At 40.8% G+C, this 24706-nt stretch overlaps 1 protein-coding gene across 1 annotated transcript in view; it reads left to right on the plus strand.

Moving 5' to 3' along the window:
• Hipk (Homeodomain interacting protein kinase) overlaps nt 1-24253 on the plus strand; it is a 37882-nt gene extending 13629 nt beyond the window's left edge. The window contains exons 3-11 of the mRNA XM_017155821.3: nt 17680-17963; nt 18018-18338; nt 18761-19512; nt 19943-20536; nt 20600-20829; nt 21294-21767; nt 22251-23182; nt 23714-24009; nt 24112-24253. Coding sequence (XP_017011310.3) covers nt 17680-17963; nt 18018-18338; nt 18761-19512; nt 19943-20536; nt 20600-20829; nt 21294-21767; nt 22251-23182; nt 23714-23857 — 3731 coding nt within the window. The 3' untranslated portion in view covers nt 23858-24009; nt 24112-24253. The remainder of the gene's footprint in view (nt 1-17679; nt 17964-18017; nt 18339-18760; nt 19513-19942; nt 20537-20599; nt 20830-21293; nt 21768-22250; nt 23183-23713; nt 24010-24111) is intronic.
• Nucleotides 24254-24706: the final 453 nt, after the last annotated feature.

Below are 24706 nucleotides of genomic sequence, written 5' to 3' on the forward strand. Positions count from 1 at the left end.
TAAAAATATTCTAAAATCCAGTAGCCACTGTAAAGGCAAATTAAATAATATCAAAGCTGCTTAAGCCAAGGATAGGATAAAGGGGGAGGTGTTAGGTGGCGCAACAAAGTGTGATAGGTGCAAAGAAAAGCAGAAATAAATGCAGAAAACACAGAGGCACAGAAATAGAATTATCGGACTTACACAACACAGCTCACCGAGAGGTGAGGGTGGAATACAAATGGGAATATATAGCCACTATATAGATCGGGTGGCAGCAGCAGCAGTAATTGGTGGGTGGACCTAGGTGCCTCCGTCACAACACATTAAACGCAATTATAGAAAGTCAATTGAGAAGCAACAACAGCAAAATTGTGCGCGGGCGTTGAAAGGCTGCAGAAAAAAAGCCGCCGACATCAACGTCACAAAAGGCTTGGGTTACACAAAAAAAAAAAAAAAAGCTCGAATACATTTTCATCCTGCGTTGACAGGAGAGAGGAAAACCCACCGCAACACGTGCCTCTATTTGCCTGTTTTGTCCAGATTGGGTCGTTTCCCAATTACACTGGTAAAAAGTCTTTTCAATTCAAAAGTTACAAATAAATCTAAAAAGTTTTTAAAGATTTATATTACAAAAGTTGGGATATTTATTCAAAAAATAGTTTAAAAATTTTCAATAAATTTGTTTAAGCTCTGAAATGCAATAAAATGTTATAAATTTAATTATGAAAAGATTTTTTAAGTCTGAATTTCAAAAGTGACGAATAGTAATTATTTATTGCTAGTCTTAGTTTTAATTTTTTTTTCAAAATTCCTTTTTTTACAATAGAATTTTTTTCTTTGAGTGACCTTTTTCTACACACCCCGCAATTTCCCTTCTGTTTCTCATCGCTTTTTGCTAATTCCATTTTGCATGCTGGGACGCCCTGCAGAGAAGTTTCTATTAAAATCCTTTCCTCGCTGTGGGAATAGATAAACAAAATGGGTGGCACGCAGGGGAAATTGTGGGGAGGGGGAAAGGAGAGGAAAGTGGAAATGTGAGAAATGTATGAAAATTCAAATAGTGCCTACAGGAATTCTTGAAGAGAAAACTGTGTAGCAGGAGCAAGACTACGAGTATTTACAGCCTTTACTCCATATGTTGGAGATACAGTTTTCGGTATCAATTTACCATACACCCCCGTGTCTCACTTATTTGGGGCCCACTGTATGCAGCCTTTTTTCGGAGCTTAATTTGCCAAATCTGTCGGCTTAGCAGCTGAAATCCAGAAATTGCTCGACCACCCCACACTTTACCCTTTTTTTTTATATTTTCCTCTACTTTTTATATAGCTTATTGCGCTTATCGAACTATCTGGCTGTAGTTTACCTGTTATTATTGTCATTTTCGCTTTCTACAGGTGTGTAGTCGGCGATTGTTGTTGCTTTCGGGGCTAAATTGGATGACTAATGGGAGATTTCGCTGTTTTGCTGTTTTTTTATACCTTTTGCTACGTTTTAAAGCCAAAACAAGTTTTCAACTGTTTTTACTCGCTATTATTAATCGATGTTGTTGTTGCTTTTTTATTCGTTCGTGCCGGGGCGTTCCACATAATAATACACGCCAAATAAAAGGCAAAACAAAAGCTAGAGTTTTGAAATTATATTTTTGGGTCTCTATTTATCTTTTTTTTGTTCCTAACAAATAAAAACACTATTCTCTGCTGATATGCGGATATGAGTTGAGACTAAAAACATTTAGATTAGACAAATTTGTTTAGTCTCCAAGGTTGTGTGGATCGTCTATCTCGGGGAACACAAAACCTTCTATAATATTGGCTTTAATTTATCGATTCCGTTTCCATGTAAATCGGATGTGCTTCATAGATTCGAAATTATGGGGTTTTCTCAAGGTTTTTTTAAGTGGAAAGTTTTGAAAAATATATGTGATGCTTCGAAGTTTTATTAAGATTTAATTCTTATTTTTACGTTAATCGAATTGTTTCATAAGTCGGATTGTGGAAGATTGGAAATTATGGGTTATTTTCAGGGTGTTCTTTTAAAAGTGGGAAGTTTTGAGTTTTATGAAATTCCAATTAATGTAAAATTCTTATTTTCACGTTAATCGTTTGGTTTCATTATTTTCTTGGCAATACCCCATGTTGTTTTCGTGTAACTTTTGTTTTAAACTACCACGCCCAATTCCTTCAATCTTAAATTGTGCATCTCAAGCGTTTCAGCGGAAAATGCCCCAAGAAACAGCAGGCAAAATGAAAATATTGAATGTGTAAAAAGGTGTTTTCGACGTTGTTGTTGATGTTGGCAGCAGGCATAAATAAGAAAAGAAAAACATAAAAAATACACGGCAAAGTTATGCGACAGAAATGTGGGCCTGGGCCCCAACTATACCATCCACCACTTACCCTTCTGCAATTTGTGGCCGAGGAGGAAAAAGGCAAACATTCTCTTGTAAAACTCGTCCATAAAATGCAGATAAGAAAAGCAAAAAAAAAAAAGAAAAAACCAAATTGCAGGCAAAGTGCAGTTAGGCAACATTGTGGTTGGTCTCCTTTTTCTTTCTGCTTGCTTTTTCTGCCTTTAAGGCGGCGCACTCACATATTTATTCTTGTCTTATTACACAAATTTAAATATTTAAAATGAATTTCGCCTCGTCTTTTGGGCGGCAAAAGGTGACCGTTCGTTTTTCTTGTTTTCCGCTGCTTGGGCAATTAAGTTGAAAATATTCTTTCTGCTTTACATTCCCGGTTTTGCGATTCTTTTTTGGACATTGCACACGCATTTCACTTGTTTTTTATTCCCTGCTGTTGACCGCTGAGTGGGACAGTTGTTTTAATTTAATTTCATTAAATTTTTAAATTAATTAAATGTAAAATTGATTAAATTGGATAAAAAATGTTCTTAAAAGTAGATTTATTCTATCTTTTATGTGATAAATGGTATTAAAAATGTTATTTAAAGGCCCATTTCCATAAATATTTGTAATTTCTTTACGCCTTTTTGCATAATTGTATAATAATAATTTCCATAATTAATTGTAACACCCTTTTTCCTCGTTATGTCTTTTCCGCGTTTTTTTTTTCTTTTATTCTTTTAATCACTCGACTTTGTGGCGCCACTGAGTTTTGCCATTCCATTAGTAGAAATCTATTTTGGAACTTTAACAATTGCAATGCAAACAGTGATATATAGGGTCATAAAGTGTGTTTTTATAGGCGTGCTTATCTCTAAGAATTGTTTATGATTGATAGTAAAAGTGCAAAATAAACACTGATAAGTGTAGATAAACAGTTCGTATGCAAAAATTAAAGTTTTCCAGATTTTTCCCACCCCTCAGCAGGCAGTCAACTGAAAAATTCCTAAGCTCGTCTCATTTAACACGTTTGGAAAATATTCCATAACTCTTGGCAGGAATCCACTATTCACTCTCCGCTGTGCTTGTGGCTTTGATTAATAAGTGCAAAAAGCGGAATTAACGACAATAACAACCGCTCAAACATTAATTATACATTTTTGTATAATTTATGAATTTAATGTTTTACATTTTTGTATAATTAATTAAATGAATGCTTATTTGTGTGATGATGAATTATGTTAATAGCCTTCGCAGCTCTGTCTGTCTTTCTCTCTGGTTTTCTCTGCTGATTCAGTTTGCAATTGGTGAGGGGGTGTTGGTCATGGGTGGGGGGTAGAGGGGGTAACTACTGCCAACTGTCAGCCCACATTCACATTGAACAGCGGACGACGACGGCGCCAAACTTCTCCACCAGCCCACTCGAGCCAAGTGAAACTTGTCGTTTGCCTGCTGCCCCTCTTCTCTGTCTATAGCAGCCCCCCTTCGGTCCACGCCCCTGGGCGCTGTACTTGACTGCGTCTCTGAGTCATAGTTCCCTATGAGTTTGTTTGCTCGCTGCCTCCATTTGCTGCGAAACAGTTGGCATACCCTGTCCCAAAAAGGGTTGCCTTTTGAACAAGTGACTCAACTGCAGGGGACTGTTTTAGTTAGGTTTAAAAATAAATCTGTATTAATTCAACTTGTGCTTATATGGCTGTGTTATGATCTGATTTGTATCTACAGTTAAACAGAAAAATTTAGAATAATTAAAAGTATAGTGTGTGTGTGGCGGCAGAGAGCGGGTGGGCCTCTGATTTATTCATACCCTAACTTAAACCAATTTGAAAATAATTTCCTTTTGATAATTAGGCTTTTTAATAATTAATTATAATTTTATAACTATAAGTATACTGTGTGTGTGTGCCGGCAGAGAGCGGGTACTTAGTATACTCTAACTTAAACCAATTTGAAAGTAATTTCCTTCTATTAATAAGCGTGTTCCATCTTCGACTAAGAACTTCCCCTAGTTCGGATGGCCTTCTGTTTTTGCTAGCCAGCTTTCTTCTTTCCTTTTCTATTAGTCATTGACCATTCGTTCGGCGAAATGTTGCAACATAAACTCACTCCGCAGTTGTGGATATTGGCTTGGTTTCGGTAGGTTGAGCCACCCCAAAAATGGATTACAGAGAGAGCAGTGATGTCAGCGGGGTCTGCTGTCTATATAGCACATATATACCAACCCCCTTTTATCATCATACCCTTAACCTAGGCCAATGTCAGTTTTCGCCTCGAACAAAAACAACAAGTTTATGTTTTGTTCAATTTTTGTTTGGGTTTTTGTCTCTGGCCCTCATCATTCCTTTTACTATTACTGGCCATCCGAGTTCTGTTTTGTCTGGCTTTTTCTCAGAATTGGCTACTTGAGTATTATGAGAAGAACTTCCCTTCCCGTTTGCCATTTCCACATTTTACTAGTTTTTCTTTGGGAATTTCATAAACTTTTGCCTGCATTACTTTTTCTTTTTTGGTTCATTTTTATGTTAATTTATGAACAATTTTCCCTTTTTTATGGGCTTTTATTGCTAGCCACTCAATTTCTCATCCTTCTGGGTTTTCCCAAAACCTTCTTCCTTCTACTTTTTACTGAACTATTTCTTCTTCCTGTCATGCCATATGCTTATAATTCCATTTGAATTTCTAGCTCTCGACTTGAAGTTTCCATTTCCGTTGGACTATTTTCGGGGGTAAACTTTCACGCCCACTTTTATGGGTATATGTTCGTTATAAGAAGAAGAAGGGGGGATCTTCGGTATTGGCTTCCTTTCGGGTCTTTGAACTTGTTTTCTTGCGTTTTTGCGGCTCATAACATTAAATGTGGCCTTTTGTTGTTCTTCAGCCGCTTCGAGTTCTTCAGCTGGCTCGACTTTATGGCTGTTGCCTGAAATGAAACACATTTCGTGCGTTTTATGCGTTCGCCATGGCGTATGAGTAATATTTTGTGTTTTTATTGCGCATACGTCGTGTGGCCTTTCGGTTGTTCGTTCCTTCGGCTTGTTAATGAAATGTTTTCGTACACCTCAATTCATTCAAAATTATTCAATACAAGACGTAATTAGAGGCAATTAAAGAAGGGAAAATTGCAATGGTAAAATGGATAAAAAAGAAAGGCAAACAATATATCTACTTTGAAATTCAAAGCTTGTTTATTCTTTTCCTGTTTTTTTATGGCACGATCTCTTTAGGAATTTATGCGATATTATTGACTTTTCTTGGCTCTCGTTTTCAGAAACTTTTGAAAAATACAAACATTTTATAGAAATTTAAAATGCTCATGCAAAAGAGGCGTGTCAATTACATTAATTAGAACACGCCAGTCCGGCCAACAACCAATCAAGCAAGGCAATAGCAAAATTCCTCCTTCTTTGTTCGCCATTATAGCCATAATTCATATTGCATCGATTGATCCATATTTTATAATACCCAAACACAACAGCCAGACCGCCGAGCAACCAACCCAATTGGAATTGGCTTATTTTCATTTTCCATGAGCTTGTTGGGCTGGCTAAAAACGAGGCTGAACAAAACGGGGGCGGGGTGAATAATTCATCACTCAAGTGTCGCACTCACGACCCATAACTCATGTCCACTTCAAGCCGATTACAAAGGGAATTTTCGAAATTTTCCTATGTCGAACGTACGTACCCCTAGAATCGCACTGAAACAAAATAATTCTGCCGACTTAACTAATAGCTACACAGAAATTTTTTTTTGTGTAGTTGTAAGGAGGCTCGCGCGACTTTTGTTATCTCACAGCTGCTAAAAACAAATGTGAACTATCCTTATCTATATTAAAATAAAATGCACTTCTATTGCCTTTGAATGGAATATTATAATCTTGTGTGAGTTATCAGCACATGTTTTTAAACTCAACATTTCCCTTCCTCAATTTAAATATGTAAAATCTTCTAAATACATATTTATTTTCGCTAGTGTACTTAATACATAGAAGAGATGATGGAGAGACGGGACGAGGGATGATATAATAATGTCATTGCACTCTTGAACTCGTCTCTTCGTCATCGTCATTGTGGGCAAAAACAAAAGCAACAATGACAAATCCAGCAGAACAACAAAACACAAATATAGATGCGATAATGATGATGTTAATAATGAAATTAAATTAAACAAGAAATTCCCCCGTGCAGGTGGACAGCATTAAATTCTATTTTTGCCCATGTATGCCAAATAAAAAGGAACAAAAAATCAAAATGTTTCCTCAAATTAGCTGATGAAACCAGAAATATTTGAAATATTTTATTTTGGGTATGAGGCAAATGAATAAAAAGTTTCATCAGACCCAAAATGATTATTGAAAGATCTATTTAAAACATTCAATGTGATTGCGAAAAATACGTGGAAATAAACATTAAATACAATTTATATTTCGAAAGCCTTAACGACAAAGTGCAATTCAATTTGCAGAATATTTTAATTGCAAAAAATTCAGAGAAACTGACAAATGTTTTCCAAATGCTGCTGCATTTGACCGAGATTTTCTCAGTTTATGTTGGCGACAAAGTCGAATTTCAATAGAAATAGAAACTGGCAAATCAATGGAATGCGAATCAATAATCTTAAAGTTGCAACTCAATCTATATTGCATTTGGCGTCTGCTTTTGCTTTTGCTTTTATTTATTCCTTTTTTTTTAACGATGCAATGGATTTTTTATTCGTTTTCTAATTTGCAGATATTTTTTTATTATTTTTTTTTCTTGACTGCTGCTGGCTTTTCCTTTCGTTCGTTTCATCCAACCCCTTTGACTCGTTTTGCTTATTTTGTGTTTTCAATCAAATTGACACGCTTTCCCTTTTTGCTTCATTTCCTTTGGCCGTCTGCGTCTCTTTTTCTTCTTCAGGCTGTTTGCATTTGCATTTAAATTACATTGGAAACCGAAATTTGAAAACGATTCGCTGGGTTGTTTTATTTTTTTTCGGATTTTCTTTTCTGTATTTGGGTCTGCATGGGAACTTTGACTGTGGGATTGGCTTGAACTTTGCGCGCAGACCCGATGCAAAAATTTGATACTTTTCGTTAATGATCCCAACGAGAGCTGTTAGCAAAAAAAATATGAAAATCGAGAGGGGAATTTGATACTCGAAGCTTGAACAGAGTGGAAAAAGGGGTTGGGTGCGGCATATTGATTATTATAAAATATTAATTATAATACTGTGTATTGGTATTAATATTGCAGTTTTTTTATACAGTGTATAGAAATTTGTTTTCATCCGATGTTGGTTACTTATTAAAAATTCAAATTTTGTTTTGTCCAATCAAGTAATGCTATATGTTCACCCATATGTGCACTGTTTGTGAATCCCCCGTCCACGAAGTGAATGAGTTTAATCAGTAGCTGCCGTCCAGTTCAGTGCAATTTATGTTGTTTTTCTCCCATTCTTTATTTTATTTGCGCTGCTTTCATGCGTCAAAATATTTTCCAGTTTTATTTGCTGTTGTTGTTGTTTTCCTCACAGCAGACTCTATAGTGTCGTTGTTCCAGTTCTCTCGATGATGATCATTATGATGAAGACTTGTTAGACTTGACGCACAACCGAAAGAGAGGGAAAAACAGAGCTGGTTAGCTGATGCTATTTATATTTGGTTGCTGTTGTTTTTGCAGTGCTTGTCGCGTCTCGAGGCGTCTCCTTATAGCCCCCATCATCTGGACTGTTCCACCCCCTCCACCATATTATCATCATATCACTCCACTTTCCGCTGCACCCGCGTTTGACCTCGTTTGAAGTTAACTTCGCTTGGCTGGGCGCAATTCAAATTGTCAGTTATAAAAATACCCTGAAATATATGGAATGCACTTTGTTATCGGTGTGGATAAAGTTTAAAAAAACAATTCACTGAGTTTATGTATTGTTTAAGAAAACCATAGGTGAAGGAAAAAATGAAAAAGTTCTAATAAAATACAGTGTATTTCAAAGTGTATTTTAAATAGTATATGATTTCTAGAAACTATATGACAGATTGTATAAAAAATATTTTAGTTGGCCTGTTGAAAGAAATATTCTTCTAAAAATATGTTTTTAATGATTTGTCATTATTCCTAAAAGTGAAACTTTTGGTCGCCAACTTTTGAAACTTAAAACTAATGGCGACCATACATCATCATATATAATAATTAAAATGTGAAATATCTGCCAATTTTCTCAGTGTTGTACAATCTTGGTTATTTTTCTTGGTTCTTTTTTGTTTCCAAGTTGTTTTCCAACCAAAAACTCACCGAACCCACCCTCCAACCCACCCACTTGTACCAACACACCTGAAGAGTTATGCGGCCACGCCCATTTTAAGCGCCCACTTCCGTCGGCTGTCGCTGTCACGCCCCCTCCGCCCGTCCCCCTCCTCTTGTCCTCTTGTCACCGGCATTGTGCAACACTCTTTCCTCTCGCCTCTCTATGCGATTCTCAGCTGGGTTACTTTAGGTCATTGCAGCTGGCGTTACGCTTCTAATGTTCGCTTGAAGGACGTCGACGTCGATGTCGACTGCGAGAGTTATGTGCCCGATGTTTATGCTTTTGTTGTAGTTGTCATTCTATGGCCAGACTAAAAAAAAACAAACTAAGCGACCTCTAAGCGGTCGTCAACATTTTGTTTACTTCAACACAAAGTCGTTTCGCTAGTCTAGCCACATGGAAAAATGCAAACAGAACTGAACAAAAAATTCAGAATTCCTAATTACAATGGGTTCTATTCGATAAACAGCTACGAGAGGAATGCGGGAACTTGGGGTGATAAAAGACGCTGGAGAGAAACGCTTTCAGGGGTTAGATGAAAGAGTAAGATAAAAGATTGCACACAGTTAGCATCGGCTTTTCTATAATGGGATTTTTAAAACTGCTTAAGAAAATTCAAGATAGCAAGGGGCTTGGGGTCTATTGCTTCAAAAGTTTACCAAACAAAAGGAGATTTTAAAGAACTGTAGAAATAATGGGTGTGTATACTAATGACGAATTAACACATTTTTCACTGTATAATATGAGATTTAAGATACGATACCTCTTTCTTAAGCTATAGAATTATAAATGTACAGATTGTATACTTTTTTTTATTTTTAATACTCTTTCCAATAATATGTCCCCTTAGCTATTTGGCTATTTTCGTAGACACCATTCAAATGAAATAATGATTCTGCATTTCTTTTATTACACAGCCACTCATTCATCGTCCAATTTCGGGTTTCTGTGCAATTTGCCAATTTCAATTCGTTTCATTTCATTTCGAATGGTTGATCTTAATCCGCGAAGAGCAAAACTTTCACCCAATGAAAAGTTGACGGTGAACAAATTTCCCTTTAATTTTGTATTATTTTGTTTGGTTTGTTTTCGGTTTTGTGTGTGCTGTATGCTGGGTATTTTCGGTTTCTTTTGCCATGAATTACGTTTAATTTGAAATGATTTTTGTTGCTTTTCGGCTGTTGCCGCTGTCGACTTGTCAACTGCATGCAACATTTAACCGAAAAGCAGCGAAAAGCGAAAAGCAACCGAAAAAAGAGATCGAAAAGTGGATCGTTAGGCCGACGTCTTTTGGGTGGGCGGGAAAATGGGGGAGGGAACGAGGAAAATCGTGGGTGGGGGTAAACGCCACCCGCCATTGTATTTGTTGTTCAGTCAGCATCCAAAGCTTTCACACAGAGTAAAATAAATCCACTTGCGTTCCACAGCGATGTGTGGGTGAAAATGCTTTTACATTTTCTTACAGTAGCGGGAAAGAAAATAGTTGTAAAATATTTTGAGAATAGAAAAAAAATAAATTAAAATTAAAATACAAAGTATATTTTTTTGATTTTCCATCACTTAAAATATATACCTTTTAAATTTATTCTTTTTGTCTTATTTATTTTACCCCAACTGTATGTGTTCATCGTGTTGTGGGTGCCTGCTTTTACCTCATTTTTTTGTATTTGCCGCTCTAGCTGCGCCCGATTTTGCTTGGAAAAACTCTCAAAAACCATGCTGCCGTAGATCCGCGCAATTTAAATTTAAATTGCAATGGAAATTTCTCTGATATTGCAGATCCGCCAAGCAGCAAACAATAAAGCAGCGAAAAAAACAAAACAGCTCTTTAAAGGCCATTTTTTTTTGTTTCGTTGTATTTTCTGTAATTGAATCTTGTTTGTTGGCTTGGCTGCATTGTTGTGGCTCAGCAGCAGCAATAATGGCAATATCCGAAAGAAACCCGATTCAGACATTAACCGACAGCAGTATCAGTTCATGCTTGCCACACAGAGAAATAATAATAAATCTATTATAATGGTAGATTTAAATTAATAACCAAATATTTACTGGTATTAAAAGGTAGCCATTCATGATCATCTGCTATCTAGTTTAATTTATATTAAATATATTAATGTAAAAAATATTCATTATTTCTTGCCCTGCACAGAGAGAAATAGCGATATCTTCTAAAGAAAAAAAGAGGGAATGATCGTTTGGGGGGCGTTGTTGTTGCTGGGCGCTGGTTTTATTGGCGTCATTGTAATCGACTGCGCTGCTTCAGTCGACGTCTTGAATGCAATCAAGTGTGCAATGCAATTACACAAATGAAAAACAGCAACAACATTAAGCCAGAACAACAACAAAGTCAGCAGTAAAAAACAATTAAAGCAACAACAAGTGCAGTAACTTCAGCATTATTCAGCATGTTGTATTTGTTGTTGCCACTTTGAATACCCTTAGAAATCGGGGAATCTTAGTTATGACATTTTAATAAGTTCCACGATTTGTGGGAAATATAAAAACTTATAAATTAGTTATAATTAAATTAGGTGTACATAAAAAACCTCTTAATAGAAAACTGGTTTACTGTTTAATAAAAATAAAATTATTATTTTTAAAAAGATGTAATCAACTTCAACAAATTCTGAATATTTTGTTAACAATTTTAATGCGCTAACTTGACTTGTTTGGGCAGTACGGTGATTTCGATAGACATTTTTAAATCTGGATGTCTTAATAAACATTTGGTTAAAAGCTACAAATAAAAATATCCTAATCCAGGGTATTTAAGGCTTCGTTATCCTCACAACTTCTCCATTTTATCGCCATTGTTTCTGCTCTTTGCCATATTGTTGCCAAGCTGCAAAAGCACACAAATCAAAATGAGACGAAATGAGGGGGTTGTTCAGAGGGAAGGGGGCTTTATAAAAGTGGCAACTTTTATTTTGCATTGCCAACTCTAAACAAGAAATGCACTCAAGCGTTGTTGTTGTTATTGTTATTGCTGCTGCTGCTGGTGCATTTGATTTATTGCATTTTCCATTTGGCTAAGCGTGGAAAATGTGAAAATACGAACTTCCGATTGCCATTTGGAAAATATGTAAATTGCATTTCTTGGCAACATGTTGCATGCAACGCCAGCAGTTGTTGCTTGGTCATCGTTTCAATCATCATTATCTCGATCAATCGATGCCATGTTGTGCTGGTATTAACGATTCATTTTGGATTGACTTTAGAACCTGTCTAACTTGGTGGCTACTCACTTTTGAGATAACACTTCGATTAAGTGGCAGAACCTGAAAACATTGCGCTGATTAAGAAAAATGGAGAGAGGCTTAGCAAACGAGTTGATCACAGATTAATAGACGTTCTGTCGTATTATATCTTCACATTGATTGGAGGATCTTAAAATATCAATCGATATATTTTGGGTATGAGATTCTTAAAAAAAGCTACAGGCTAAGGTTATTTAAAAAAGAAAATATAATAATATTTAAAATATTACCTAAAATATCGATAAAATCGAAATTTTTGAAATATCGATCTATCGATTTTTTTTTTTATTGTTCTATGATATTCTTAAAATGAAAGCTACATACCTTTTCGCATGATATCCATCGAAATTTATGGTTATGAAATTCTTAAAATGGAACTGCAGACCTTTTCTTTCGGATAATGCCTTTTTGAATGATTCTTTTTGTTGCTCAACGGTTTTTTAAAGGTTTTTCTTTATACATCTTCTTTTTCTCGTTATTGTGAAAGTACCCAGGTTATTCATGTGATATTTCTGCTTCGTTTTTTAGAAAGGCGACAGTTTTTTATCTTATTCATGCCCCGCTTCTTTGTGCAGCAGCAACATGTCTCTGCAATTTGTTGCACGAGTGCCATTTTTGGCATTATCTCAATTTTTAAAGATCGTCGTTGCTTCTTTCTTTCTTTCACCTTACTTACCTACTCCCCTTTCCTTGGGTTAACTTGTCTTCTGATTGTGGTTGGGAATATTACAGTGGTTCCAGTGGAGACAGAAGGGGAGGTTGGTAGGTTGAGTATGCAAATGTGAGCATGTTTGGCATCGGGTGTTAAATATGCAACACAGGCCATGAAATATGCAACGCCAGCAGCAAAAGCAAAGTCAGAAAAATAAGCAGAAAAAGCAGTAACAGCAAAAGCAGAGAAATAAGCTAAAAAGAGAAGCACAGCAGCAATAGAATTATCACGCAGCAGCAACATCAGTCATTGGCAGCAAAAACACCACAGTAACAGCAGCAATTTCTTGGCAAAGTGCAGCAGCAACAACCGAAATATCTTTCTAAAATGCAACAGCAACAGTGAGCTTTATAAACACACAACCAATAGAATAATCACAGCAGCAACATCTTCAGAAATTGCCAGAAACAACAGCATTATCTTTAGAAATTGCCAGCAACAACACAGCAGCAATATATGTGAAAAACATAGCTATAAATCCAGCAACATCATCATGACTTCGATGAGCAGGAAAAGCGACAACATCGGCAATACATGTGGAAAAGCCCGCAGCAACATCAGCAGCTACAGCAGCAACATCCATAATAACAGACTCAGCCAGAAGAATCACGAAAGCTTCTGGTAATTGCTCCCTGCCTTCCACGTCTCTTTCTTCTTTCTTTCTTCTCTGAATCTCAACGTCGACTTTCTCCGTTGTTCTTTGCACGTTCTGCCTGCTCCCATTTCATACTGATTGCAGGGAGGTTAGGAGGGAAAAGGGGGCTAAAAAGGGGGTGGAGAGGTCGCCGGCAACATTGTTGGCAGAGCAATTGTCGCTGCTGCTGCTTTTGGAACTTGTTTTTTTTTTTTCTGTTCGTGTCTGTAGGTTCATGTTTTGTAGGTGCCACCTTTGTTGTTGTTGTCGTTGTTGCCTCTGCTCTTGTTGTTGTTGCTGCTGGCTTCGTCAGGTGCGTTGACAAGTGGAAATGCTTGCCCGTGCATTGCTCTCATTGCAGCGACAAATATTTATACTGCCTTCCACCTTCCCGAAAACCCCACCCCATCTCCAGCCCCTCATCGTCATGCTGTTCGTACACCGAAACCGAAATTATAGTACTTATTGCAGCTATGTGATTATTTACAATGCTATCTTGTGTTAATTCATATAGATTAAAATGTAATTATATTTTAGAAATATACTCTTTAGTTCTGTTTCTGAGAAAAGCAGAAGTTTTAGATGACGAACATATAAAAAAATTGTTTAGTCAAAACAATATTATTTTTGTTATCAATGAGTATTTTTTCACATTTTTATATTACAATAGATATTTTAGGGATGTCAAAATATGCTAAAGTCTAATGCCTATTTTTTTTAGCACTTAAAACTTTTGTTCGAACTTTACTTTATTTCTTAAGTAAATTTTAATTTAATTTTGTTTCAGTGTAAGCTCCTCCCGGGTCTTGTCCTCGTTTTTCTTGTCCGTCTCACCGCTTTTTTTGCCCCCTTCCCTTGTTTATTGTTTGCGTCGATTAATCAGCGCATTTAATATGCGGCAAACGCACTGCAGGCCACAACAAAAACAACAAAAGCACTGGAGGAGCTATAGCTACAGACCCCGGGCACAAAGCTATATACCTATAAAAGCCGGAGTTCAGACAAGTTGGGTCCAAGCCAACTAACCTGTTGCTTTCACAGCGTTTTCTCCCTCGCACCTCTGCTTTGTTTTTTCTTCTTTATTTTTTAGCCGTTTGCCTTCCCTCTTTATTTATTTATTTTTTTTTTCATTTAGCTCCTTTCCGCTTCCGTTTTGTAAATAATTTAATTTGAATTTCTCGCTGGTATATAATTATGCTCGTTTTTCGCTTTGTTTAACTTCCGCTGCAAGGTTTTTGGCTGCATTTTCACAAAAGCACACAAAAACTAAAGTGGTGAATTTGCATTTTCGTTTTGAAATCATAAAAGGGGCTAAAAACCAGCGGGGCATATAAATTATGTGGTGGAAACTTGCGTTGTAAGCTAAAAAGTTCTTAAAACTTTCTCCAAAGTTAAGCTAAAAAAGATTATTTATTGTTTACTTAATTGTCAAACGTAAGTGGGATGTTTGATATCTCGTAATCTTATGTCGTAATCGAAAATTTAGCAATTACAGCACGTGGGCTTCATGGATTAGCTTATAATCGTTGTAGTTGTGCAATATGATTACTACAATTACGGCAAACATCTATGAAAACGAACCCTTTGTGTTGTCAAGTCGAGCAATCCGAGAACCCAACCCCATTTTTCCCCATCCAGTCACACAGTCCCGAGCATTTATCAGTTTTCTGCTTAAAAACCGCAATCAGTAACTGGGGAACCTCTTGGAACACGATTTCCTTTGGGCACCAATGGGTTAATATTCCACGTTTCCGGGAATTAAAAAAAAAACATTGGGGGAAAAACTTTTAAAGTAATCCCCAGAGTTTATAAAAAATTCTAGAGGAAACCAGATAATATTAGAAAATTATTTTGCAGGAGAAACAAGTTTTTTTTACCTATTAACCCAGAAATATTTTTTTCAAGGCGATTTTTAAATACCTTTAAATTTTCAATTAAACCTTTGAGACAGTAGAATCCATTGTGTAAGAACTTTGAATACCCATTCGAATCAATGATATCAGCAAACTCAAAGGCCCAACTTTTTTGTTTGAATAAGACTGGCAAAGTGAATCCAATTCGATTTTGGACCTCTGAGAGTTGATCGGTTGCATCGGGCAAACGCCCCCGCAAATCATTCGATACGACGCCCCCTTTTGGGTTCACGTACCCCCTCCTCCTCCCTACTAACCACCCCCATTTACAGTTGGCTGAATCTTTTATGCAACAGACACAGAAATTGCAAAAACGCAGAGATTCAAGGGGGAAAAAGGGAAACTAAAACGCAAATACGACAAATAGAAACCGCAGGCAGCGCAGATTCGTTTTGTTTGCTAAAACTGCGTCACGTTGCAACTTTGCCTCCGATGTGGCGGCTGCATCTCCTCCATCTCCGCATCTCTGATTTTCAGCTACTGCTGCTGCTGAGATTTGCGTAAACAAAATCGGTTTTATTATATGTTTTTTCTTTGCTTTTTCTGGCTCTGCAACTGCAGCGTTGTGTAACCCGAGGGACAAATGATGTCAAAGCACTGACAAACTTTTGTGCTGGATGTGCACTTGGAAAAGAAAATTGGGGGAAGTATTAATTACTTTATCGAAAAACTTTTATTTTATATATATAATTTTTAGGAACAATTGTTCTTGAAATCAAGAGAAAATGTATCTCAATTTCATTTTTTTTGAGACTACATAATTCTCTATTTCGTTTATTTAGAATAATCAACATCTTGAAATCGGTCCCAAAATACATTTGGTTAAATAAGCTTTTTTTTCCAGTGTTTTCACATAACTTGTTGCTGGTGGCAGGATGATGATGCAGCTAGTGCTGTTGCCACGTGAGCGTTGTGCAAGAAGTCCTTGTCAGGAGCAGAAATTTCTAACCGAGAGAGGAGTGGGGAGCAATCGAATTGGTTGTGGGTGGGCTGAGTCAGCTGAGAAGGCTAAGGAGGCTAAGAAGGCGAAGGAGGAGGAGTAGTCACTTGGAAACTGGGCAACCTTCGATTTGACCTTCGCTGCCTCCGCCGCCGCTGACTTTTTGCCTTCGCGGTGACCTCCATTGGCTGCTTGCCTTTCCATTTCAATTTCGGTTTTTAACTTGGAGTTCAACTTTTTTCCATTTGCTCCATTTTGCATAATTTATTGCATTTAGTTTTCATTTCATTTACTACTGGCCCCAAGTTTGTGCCATAAATTTTTCCCACCGCACGTCTCCGTTTTCATCGCGTGTGTCCTTAATTTTAGCTTTGATTGCCTTTCGCTCCTCGCCAATGTCCAGCTATTCTTCTGCTTCTTCTTCTTCTCCCAGGCTGACCACGCCTTCTTGTGGGAGGAAAGGAGGCGGAGGAAACCCAGGAAACATATAATTGACCAAGGGTGCGTGGTTGCCTTTCGCTATTTTTATGCCCTTTGCCACATCCCATTCATATCAAATGTCCTTTGACGTAAATTAATTAAGTTATGTGAATACGTGGAGAGAAGTAGCAACCAAAGGTTGTGTTGTGGGAGGTTGTTATAGAGCTCGGGGCTACTTAACTGCTTCTATTTTTAGTTGCCTAACTACGGGGAAGTCAAACGAAGTGGATGGATGGATGGATGGGTCCTAAATTGGTTGGGAGGAAACTCGACATGTGTTTGGTATAATGATGTTATGACATTGTTTCGATTTTAAAGAAAAAGCTACTAGGGATTTTATATGTAGCAATTATCCTATACATTTCATGATTATTTGAGAGCATTCATAGCATAAACAAAGTATTTGTCTTCTTTCGTTTATAACTTGGTTAAAAAAATCCTAAAATTATTTGGAGTATGAGGATCTAAAGATATAGTGTTGAATTTGTCAACTGTTTTAACTGCTTATCAATCCATGAATCTGTTCGGATGTAAAATATGTTGAAAAATGCAAATAAAGCATAATTTTTCTAGACTTTAAATTTTAAAAATCTATTAATGGAATTCTTTGCCTCGAGTAGATAAATTTTGGCCATACACCTTCCTCATTGTCTGGTCGATGTCTCCACTTCCCTGACGTCGTCGCCTATATCTCCGCCACCACTCCCTGTCCTGTCCACCCATTCACTTAGTCATCTTCATTATTGTTGGCCAATTCCCATAATGTTTTCCCCCTTTTTTCGGCCGCTTTGTTGGGGGCGTTGACAAGTCACAAATGCCGTGTTGAGTGCACAGAGATACAGATTCTATAGGCTGTATATGTGCCATATATGAGTGGGTCTCTATGGCGGAATGAAAAGGTGGAACTGCGTTCAGTTGCATTTCAACGACAAGATTGCGCGGTAGCGAAATTGCCTTAAAAACAGGAAATTTTTGCGCGACAAAGAAGCGGAAGAAAATCGAAAAGAAAACAATGATCTCCTTGGTCATAAGAAGATTACTTAAAAGAGGTAGTAAATAGGCTTAAACTGTAAGAAAGCAAATAGACCATTAACTAATTTGTATGTTATTTTTCTCTGAATCTTTTTAGATTGTGATTGCGGCTGCGTGGACTCATACAATTCCAGCCACGGCCCGCCAGTGCAGCAGGAGTCGTCAGCAGCAGCAGGAGGATCTGGAGGATCGGGAGGAGCAGGAGGAGCGGGATCGGGATCAGTTGGAAGCAACAGCCTCAAGACGGCGCACACAAAGGTCGCCACCTCGGGGGGTCATGCCAATACGCAGCCCCCCAGCAAAAGGTCGAGCAGCGGAGCGGATGGCGACTACCAGCTGGTGCAGCACGAGGTGCTCTATTCCCTGTCAGCGGAGTATGAGGTGGGTCTATCTACATAGCTTATATCAGATCAGATATTAACTATTTCCCTTTAGGTGCTGGAGTTCCTGGGCCGCGGCACCTTTGGCCAGGTGGTCAAGTGCTGGAAGCGCGGAACCTCCGAGATCGTGGCCATCAAGATCCTGAAAAACCATCCCTCGTACGCCCGGCAAGGCCAGATCGAGGTCTCCATTCTCTCGCGTCTCAGCCAGGAGAATGCCGACGAGTTCAACTTTGTGCGGGCCTTCGAGTGCTTTCAGCACAAGAACCACACCTGCCTGGTCTTTGAGATGCTGGAGCAGAACCTCTACGATTTCCTCAAGCAGAACAAGTTCTCGCCGCTGCCCCTCAAGTACATAAGGCCCATTCTGGAGCAGGTGAGTTCTACAGGTTGTAAATAGGGTTCTTGATAAAATATGAAAATATCGATATTTTTTGTAAACAAATAATTTTTTTAACTATCGAAAATATGATTTTATTCTTTGATATTTGAGGATATTTTTCCGTTGTTACTTTTCTATAGGGTATATATAGAGTTCTTGATAATATATCAAAATATCGATATTTTTTGTATAAAAATAAGTCGCTTAAATATCGAAAATATGATTTTTTTTCGTTGATATTTGATATTTTATTCTAAAGAAACGAAAACCACGTTTAATTACGTATCCTTTAATATCTTTTAAGCAAAAGGTATCAAAAATATCGAAGTAATCGATATATTACAGTGAATATCATCGATTTATCTAACTATAGTATTAAAACCCCGACTAATTCTTTGCTTCTCCTATTCCACCAGGTATTGACTGCCCTGTTGAAGCTGAAGCAACTGGGTCTGATCCATGCCGACCTGAAGCCCGAGAACATAATGCTGGTGGACCCAGTGCGTCAGCCGTACCGCGTCAAGGTGATCGACTTTGGCAGCGCCTCGCACGTGAGCAAAACTGTGTGCAACACGTACCTGCAGTCGCGGTACTATCGTGCCCCTGAGATCATCCTTGGCCTGCCCTTCTGCGAGGCCATCGACATGTGGTCCCTGGGCTGCGTGGTGGCGGAGCTCTTCTTGGGATGGCCCTTGTATCCGGGAAGCTCGGAGTTCGATCAGATTCGCTACATCTCGCAGACGCAGGGACTGCCCACGGAGCACATGCTGAACAGCGCCTCGAAGACCTCCAAGTTCTTCTACCGCGACGTGGACTCCACGTATCCCTTTTGGCGGCTGAAGACCACCGAGGAGCACGAGGCGGAGACGAATACGAAGAGCAAGGAGGCGCGCAAGTACATCTTTAATTGCCTCGATGACATTGGGCAGGTGAATGTGCCCACGGATCTGGAGGGAGGTCAGTTGCTGGCGGAGAAGACGGACAGGCGGGAGTTTATAGATCTGCTCAAGCGCATGCTGACCATCGATCAGGAGCGACGACTCACGCCTGCAGAGGCATTGAATCATTCGTTTACGCGTTTGACCCACCTGGTGGATTATGTGTACTGCAATAATGTGAAGGCCTCCGTGCAGATGATGGAGGTGTGTCGCCGAGGGGATTTCCATACGTAAGTAGAGGGGATATGCAGAAGATCCTAACTTAGGATTTCTTAAAACCCGCGAATTCTTAGGAACAAGAAGATATATTTGTGTGGATCATACATAACTTAACTAAAGAAACCTAATGATATATTCTATATCGATTTTTCAAAAAACCGCGAATTCTTTAGAGCAAGAGAGTATGTTTTTGTGGATCATACATCTGCAATAGTTGAAGACCACAAGAATTCGCATGGGCGGAAGAAGTGGAAACAAATGTCGATATATCGTATCCTTTAATTTTAAATATTATACACAAATAACCATCTTGACCTTAAGAATTCGCGACGGGTCAATGAGCTGTGAAAATTGTGATCATCGTCTTATTTAAAAATATTTTTTTTCTTTGGGTAACCTTAAACCTAAGCTTATATTAACCTATTCTTTAATCCCCTGCAGAGTTCAACCCGCCTCCACGCTGGTGACCAACTTCGTGCCCTCGAGCACCGAGAACATGACGTTCACGATCAACAACCAGCTGACCAGCCAGGTGCAGCGTCTGGTGCGCGACGGTCGCCCGCTGGCCTACGAGGGCCTCTACCAGATCTACAACGGACGCAGTGTGGCCAGGCAGTATCCGCAGGCGCGCACGGATAGCTTCCAGCACCAGCTGGTCTCGAACATCCTGTGCCCGCCCTCCTACCAAACGATGCCCAGTCCCACCAAGCATGTGGTGGTGGGCAGTGCCACCATGCAGCCACCGCTCCAAGTGCCACCGCAGCAGTACGTCAATGTACCGGTGCCCGTTTCCATGGTGGAGCCCACCTCCGGGCAGCGGATGCTTCTCACGAATCGGGTGCAGGCCAGCGGAGTGGCCTGGCCGCAGACTGGGAGACAAATGGCCCTGGTGCCCTCGTGGCCACAGCAGGCGCCTGCCCACTCGCTCATCGTCGACTCGACGCCGCTCTTCAACGTGGAGGAGATCTACCCCAAGCACCACCTCAACTTGCCACGCAACGATCTCAAGAAGGAGTCGCCGGCTCATCATATAGCGTATGTATCTAGTGGGTAATCCCTGGGAGAACCCTTTCTTACTTATTTTTCCTATATTTTTAGCAAGGGCAACTCTTATCGCGTGCCGCGCCACGAGAAGAAGGAGCACCAGCAGCTGTCGCCGGTGAAGAAGCGGGTGAAGGAGAGCTCGCCGCCCCACCAGCAGCGGTATCAGCGCACCGCTCACGTGTCGCCGCAGTACCACGCGCACCACAACTGCAACTACGGACAGGGCGGTGGCTACAGCGCCAGTGCGGGATCGGTGGTGGCCTCCTCGGCTGCCTCCGCTAGCAGTGAGTGCAGAGGGAACATGAGATTGATCTATGCTTATGGAAATTAGAGCCCTGCATGAATGGATTCAATGAATTATTTGGAATTTTTTTTTGTAATATGAATTAATTCGAATTTTGAGTTTAATTGAATTGAATTCCGAAATAATTCAAACGACAATTTCTTTAGAAGAAGAAAGGGCCATATTTTGTGATTAAATCTGCTTGAATTTTATTTACTATGCAGTTAACATTGATTTGTTTAAAAATTTCCACTTGTTGTTCTCAAAAAAAAAAAAACACAAAAAAATATGGCAAATTCCTAAAATTCAAAAAAATTATTCATTAGAAAAACATTCAATTTATTTCACAAAGAATTGAATTAAACAAATCAGAAATAAAACAAAAATTGAATGATTCAAGCAGGGCTCTAATGTTTATTGAAATATAACCAGAGTGGATACTAATTTCTCTTCCTTTTTCCCTAGACATTGTGAACGGAAGCTCATCCAGCTCGTCGCACCATCACCATGTGCCCGTCGCCCATGCGCAGCCCTACAGCTCCTCCTCGGGTCACCACATTGTGAGCAACTGCAACGCAAATGGAGGAGGCAGTGGTGGGGCGGTGGTCTATCAGCAGCCACCGGCCCATGCCCACCAGCATCAGCAGGTGCATCCCGGCCAGAATCCGCAGCATTCGCAGCACGTGAAGCAGCCGACGATCACCATCCACGACACGCCCTCGCCCACGGCTGTGATTACGATCTCCGACAGCGAGGACGAGGGCGGTGAGGCTGGAGGCGGCGTAGGAGGAGCCCAGGTGCCGGTGGTGAAGCAGCGGGCGCATGCCCAGTCGCAGACGAGCAGCAGCCTGCTGCAGCATGCACCCAGCTCCTCCTGCTCCAGGAACAGTGCCCACCAGCAGCCGCATCCTCAGCAGCAACAGCAGCAGATTAATTATGGTAATGCCCAGAATCAGAATCAGAATCCAAATCAACTGGGAAGCAACGGCGGCAAGGGTAGCCAGCATAGCAGTAGCCATAGCAGTAACAGTAGCCACAGTAGCAGTAGTCACCACCACCACAACCACCAACACCCTCATCATCTGAATCCGTCTCATCATCTGAATCCGCCTCATCAGCCAGCAGCGAGTGGAAGTGGATTAGGAACGGGATCGCAATCGCAGCTTCAGCAACAGCTACAGCTTCAGTCGCAGCCAGCGCCTCCTTCGAATCAGGCGACGCATCCTCATTACCAAGCCACGACCACCTCGTCCTCCTCTGCTTCCACTTCCACTTCCAGTCACCTGTCTCATCAGCAACCCCATCATCCCACCCCCTCCTCCGCTCAGTTTGGTGCCCCTGCTATCCTCTCCCAATCTCAGTCGCATCTCAGTCGCCATAAGCCATCGCACGTCCAGCTAGTAATTCCATGCGTAACCGTAGGTGACCACCACGATCCGGAGGATGCCCGTCGTCGTCATCATGCCGCCGCCGCAGCCGCCGTGGGAAGTCCCAAGCATCATCATCATCAGCAGCAGTCTGCTCCTCCGCCGCAGCAACAGCAGCAGCCGCAACAGCAGCAGTACCAACCACCTCCGCAGCAGGTGCTCCCACCACAGCCGCAGCCGAGCATCAAGTATGAGCCTGGCCAGTCGCAAAAGAAGCGCATTTTGGCCATGGCCCAGAGCGAGTGTGGCTACCAGCCGCAGGTTCCCAGCCAGCCGTCGTCCTCGGCCAGCTTGCCGCACATTCCCACCAAGCAGGAGCCGGCCGAGTTCTATCCGGAGTACGCAGCTGCTCCGCCCCAGCAGTTGGACACGAAGCGCTCCTCCTGGGCACCCACATCCTCGGGAGGAGGAGTAGCCGCCGCCTTGCCCTTGGCCCAGCCAAAGCGCGAGGCTCCCTCGGTGGCGCCCATCAGCTATGTGGCTCCTCCCTTGGCCCACTCAAAGAGCAGCTCCACCTCCTCTTCCTCGTCGACCAGTGCGGCGGCAGCAGCAGCGGCTGCAGCAGCTGCAGCGGCGGCGGCCAGCGTGGGTCCTCCGTCGTGGGGACCGCCGCAGGTCTATCGTCAGCCCTCCCAACCGCCGCCGGGCAGTGTGGGTCTGCCGGGAGCCTCACAGCCGCCGCCGTCGTCGGTGGCGCCGCATCCACACCACCACAGTCATGGGCATCATCATCACCAGGCCGGAACACCGCTGGGCGGATCGCCATCCTCGACGGCAGCGGCTGCCTTGTTGCAGCCGGATATTTATGCGCAGGGCGACATTTACCGCAGGCCCACGGTGTTTGTGTCGCAGGCGGCGCCCAGCTATGCGTACGCCAATCGGGCTGTGGTGGCCCCTCCACCCGCACACAACAGCTCCAGTCGACAGGTGGGTTTGTAAAAAACTTGTGTTATTAACGTGTTAAATGTCCAAGTGTTAAGTTCAAAAAAAGTTATTGACATGTGTGTTATTTATGTTAAAAACATAAATGTGTGTTTACACAGTTTATATGTGTTATTTACACGACGTGGTTTTTACACAGCGTGTTTTTAGCACAATGAGGTTTTGACATTAAAATGTCAGAAATATATGTTTTGAAATGGTCAAAAATAACAATTAAGATATCCTGGCCCAATATTGATTATTCATTTTGCCTTCGATTCGTCAATGTCCATAAAATGTAATTTTCATTTGTGTTAGAAACACAGTGTGTAAAAAACACGTCGTGTTAATAACACATTGTGTAAAAAACACAAGTGAGCTGTGTGTGCAAACATTTTTTTTTTACATTTCAACACTTTTGTTTTTGACACACATGTCAAAAACTTTGCTCACACTGTAAATTACAATTTTACATGTTTTTAACATGTGTGTTAAATTCCGAACCCTTACTAAACCCATGTATTATTTCCCCCACAGGTGATACCTTCACACCCGCTGCCGGCTCACATCCAGATACCCACCCAGTACAGCCAGTTTGGACCCCTCAGTCCTGCCCAGGTAGCCGCCAGCAAACACGCGGCGCACTTTGCGCCCACCAACATATGGTATGGGGCCGAGTAGGCCGACGAAGAAGGGAGTTGGCGGGGAAAGGGGCAATGAGGAGCAGGGAGAGACGCGGGACGAGGAACAAGCAACCAAACCACACACCGCACACCATCACCAACCAAAACAATCTTGAGCTAGAGCCCGAGATCGAATGATTCAACGCTCGAGTGAGTCGAAAATGCCGGGATGCCGAGCCGAAAACTCAGACTTCTCTGTCAAATCAAAGAACTCTAAGCTAATGATGTGATATTCTTGTTTCTTTCCTTTAGATCGTTTGTGGCCTCGGGCGAGGCAGTTGACCATCCGGTGGAGCAGAGCCAAGAGTTGCAGCAACTACAGCTAACCCAATGCTGGTGGTTCATGCTGCTCATGCAGCAGACCATCATACACAACAACTCCATGTTGCAGGCGGGCAGCGATGACACAACAGCAGCAGAAGCAACATCTGCAGCAGCAACATCCACAGACACCACAGCAACACGTAAAGCACGCCGACAACATTAGGCCAAGTCCTAAGCTAAATCCAATTTCAAGTCCCATCTCCCCCAAAAAACCCTCGTCGCCTCAGTTCTCAATTAGTTTTTTTTCGAGACTCCGCGCAGGATCTCCCTTCTGCTACTATTAATTTTTATTATTTTTTTAAATAATATTAAAAATAAATGTACAGCACTCCTACACGCAGCTGGGTGTACACAGTGCTCAGGCTAACTTTTTGCAAGTTGTGTGGTACTTGGCACAACCCCACACACACACACTTTATACAGCTTTAGCTTCAAAATCCTCGAAATATGTATGCCAACTAGAGGCATACCGAGAGATATTTTTCTTCACGAAACGAAAGCTATAACGTTTTAAATTAACCTT

This window comes from Drosophila takahashii, chromosome 3L (genome assembly GCF_030179915.1).
Source record: "Drosophila takahashii strain IR98-3 E-12201 chromosome 3L, DtakHiC1v2, whole genome shotgun sequence".
Taxonomy (NCBI): Eukaryota; Metazoa; Arthropoda; class Insecta; order Diptera; family Drosophilidae; genus Drosophila; species Drosophila takahashii.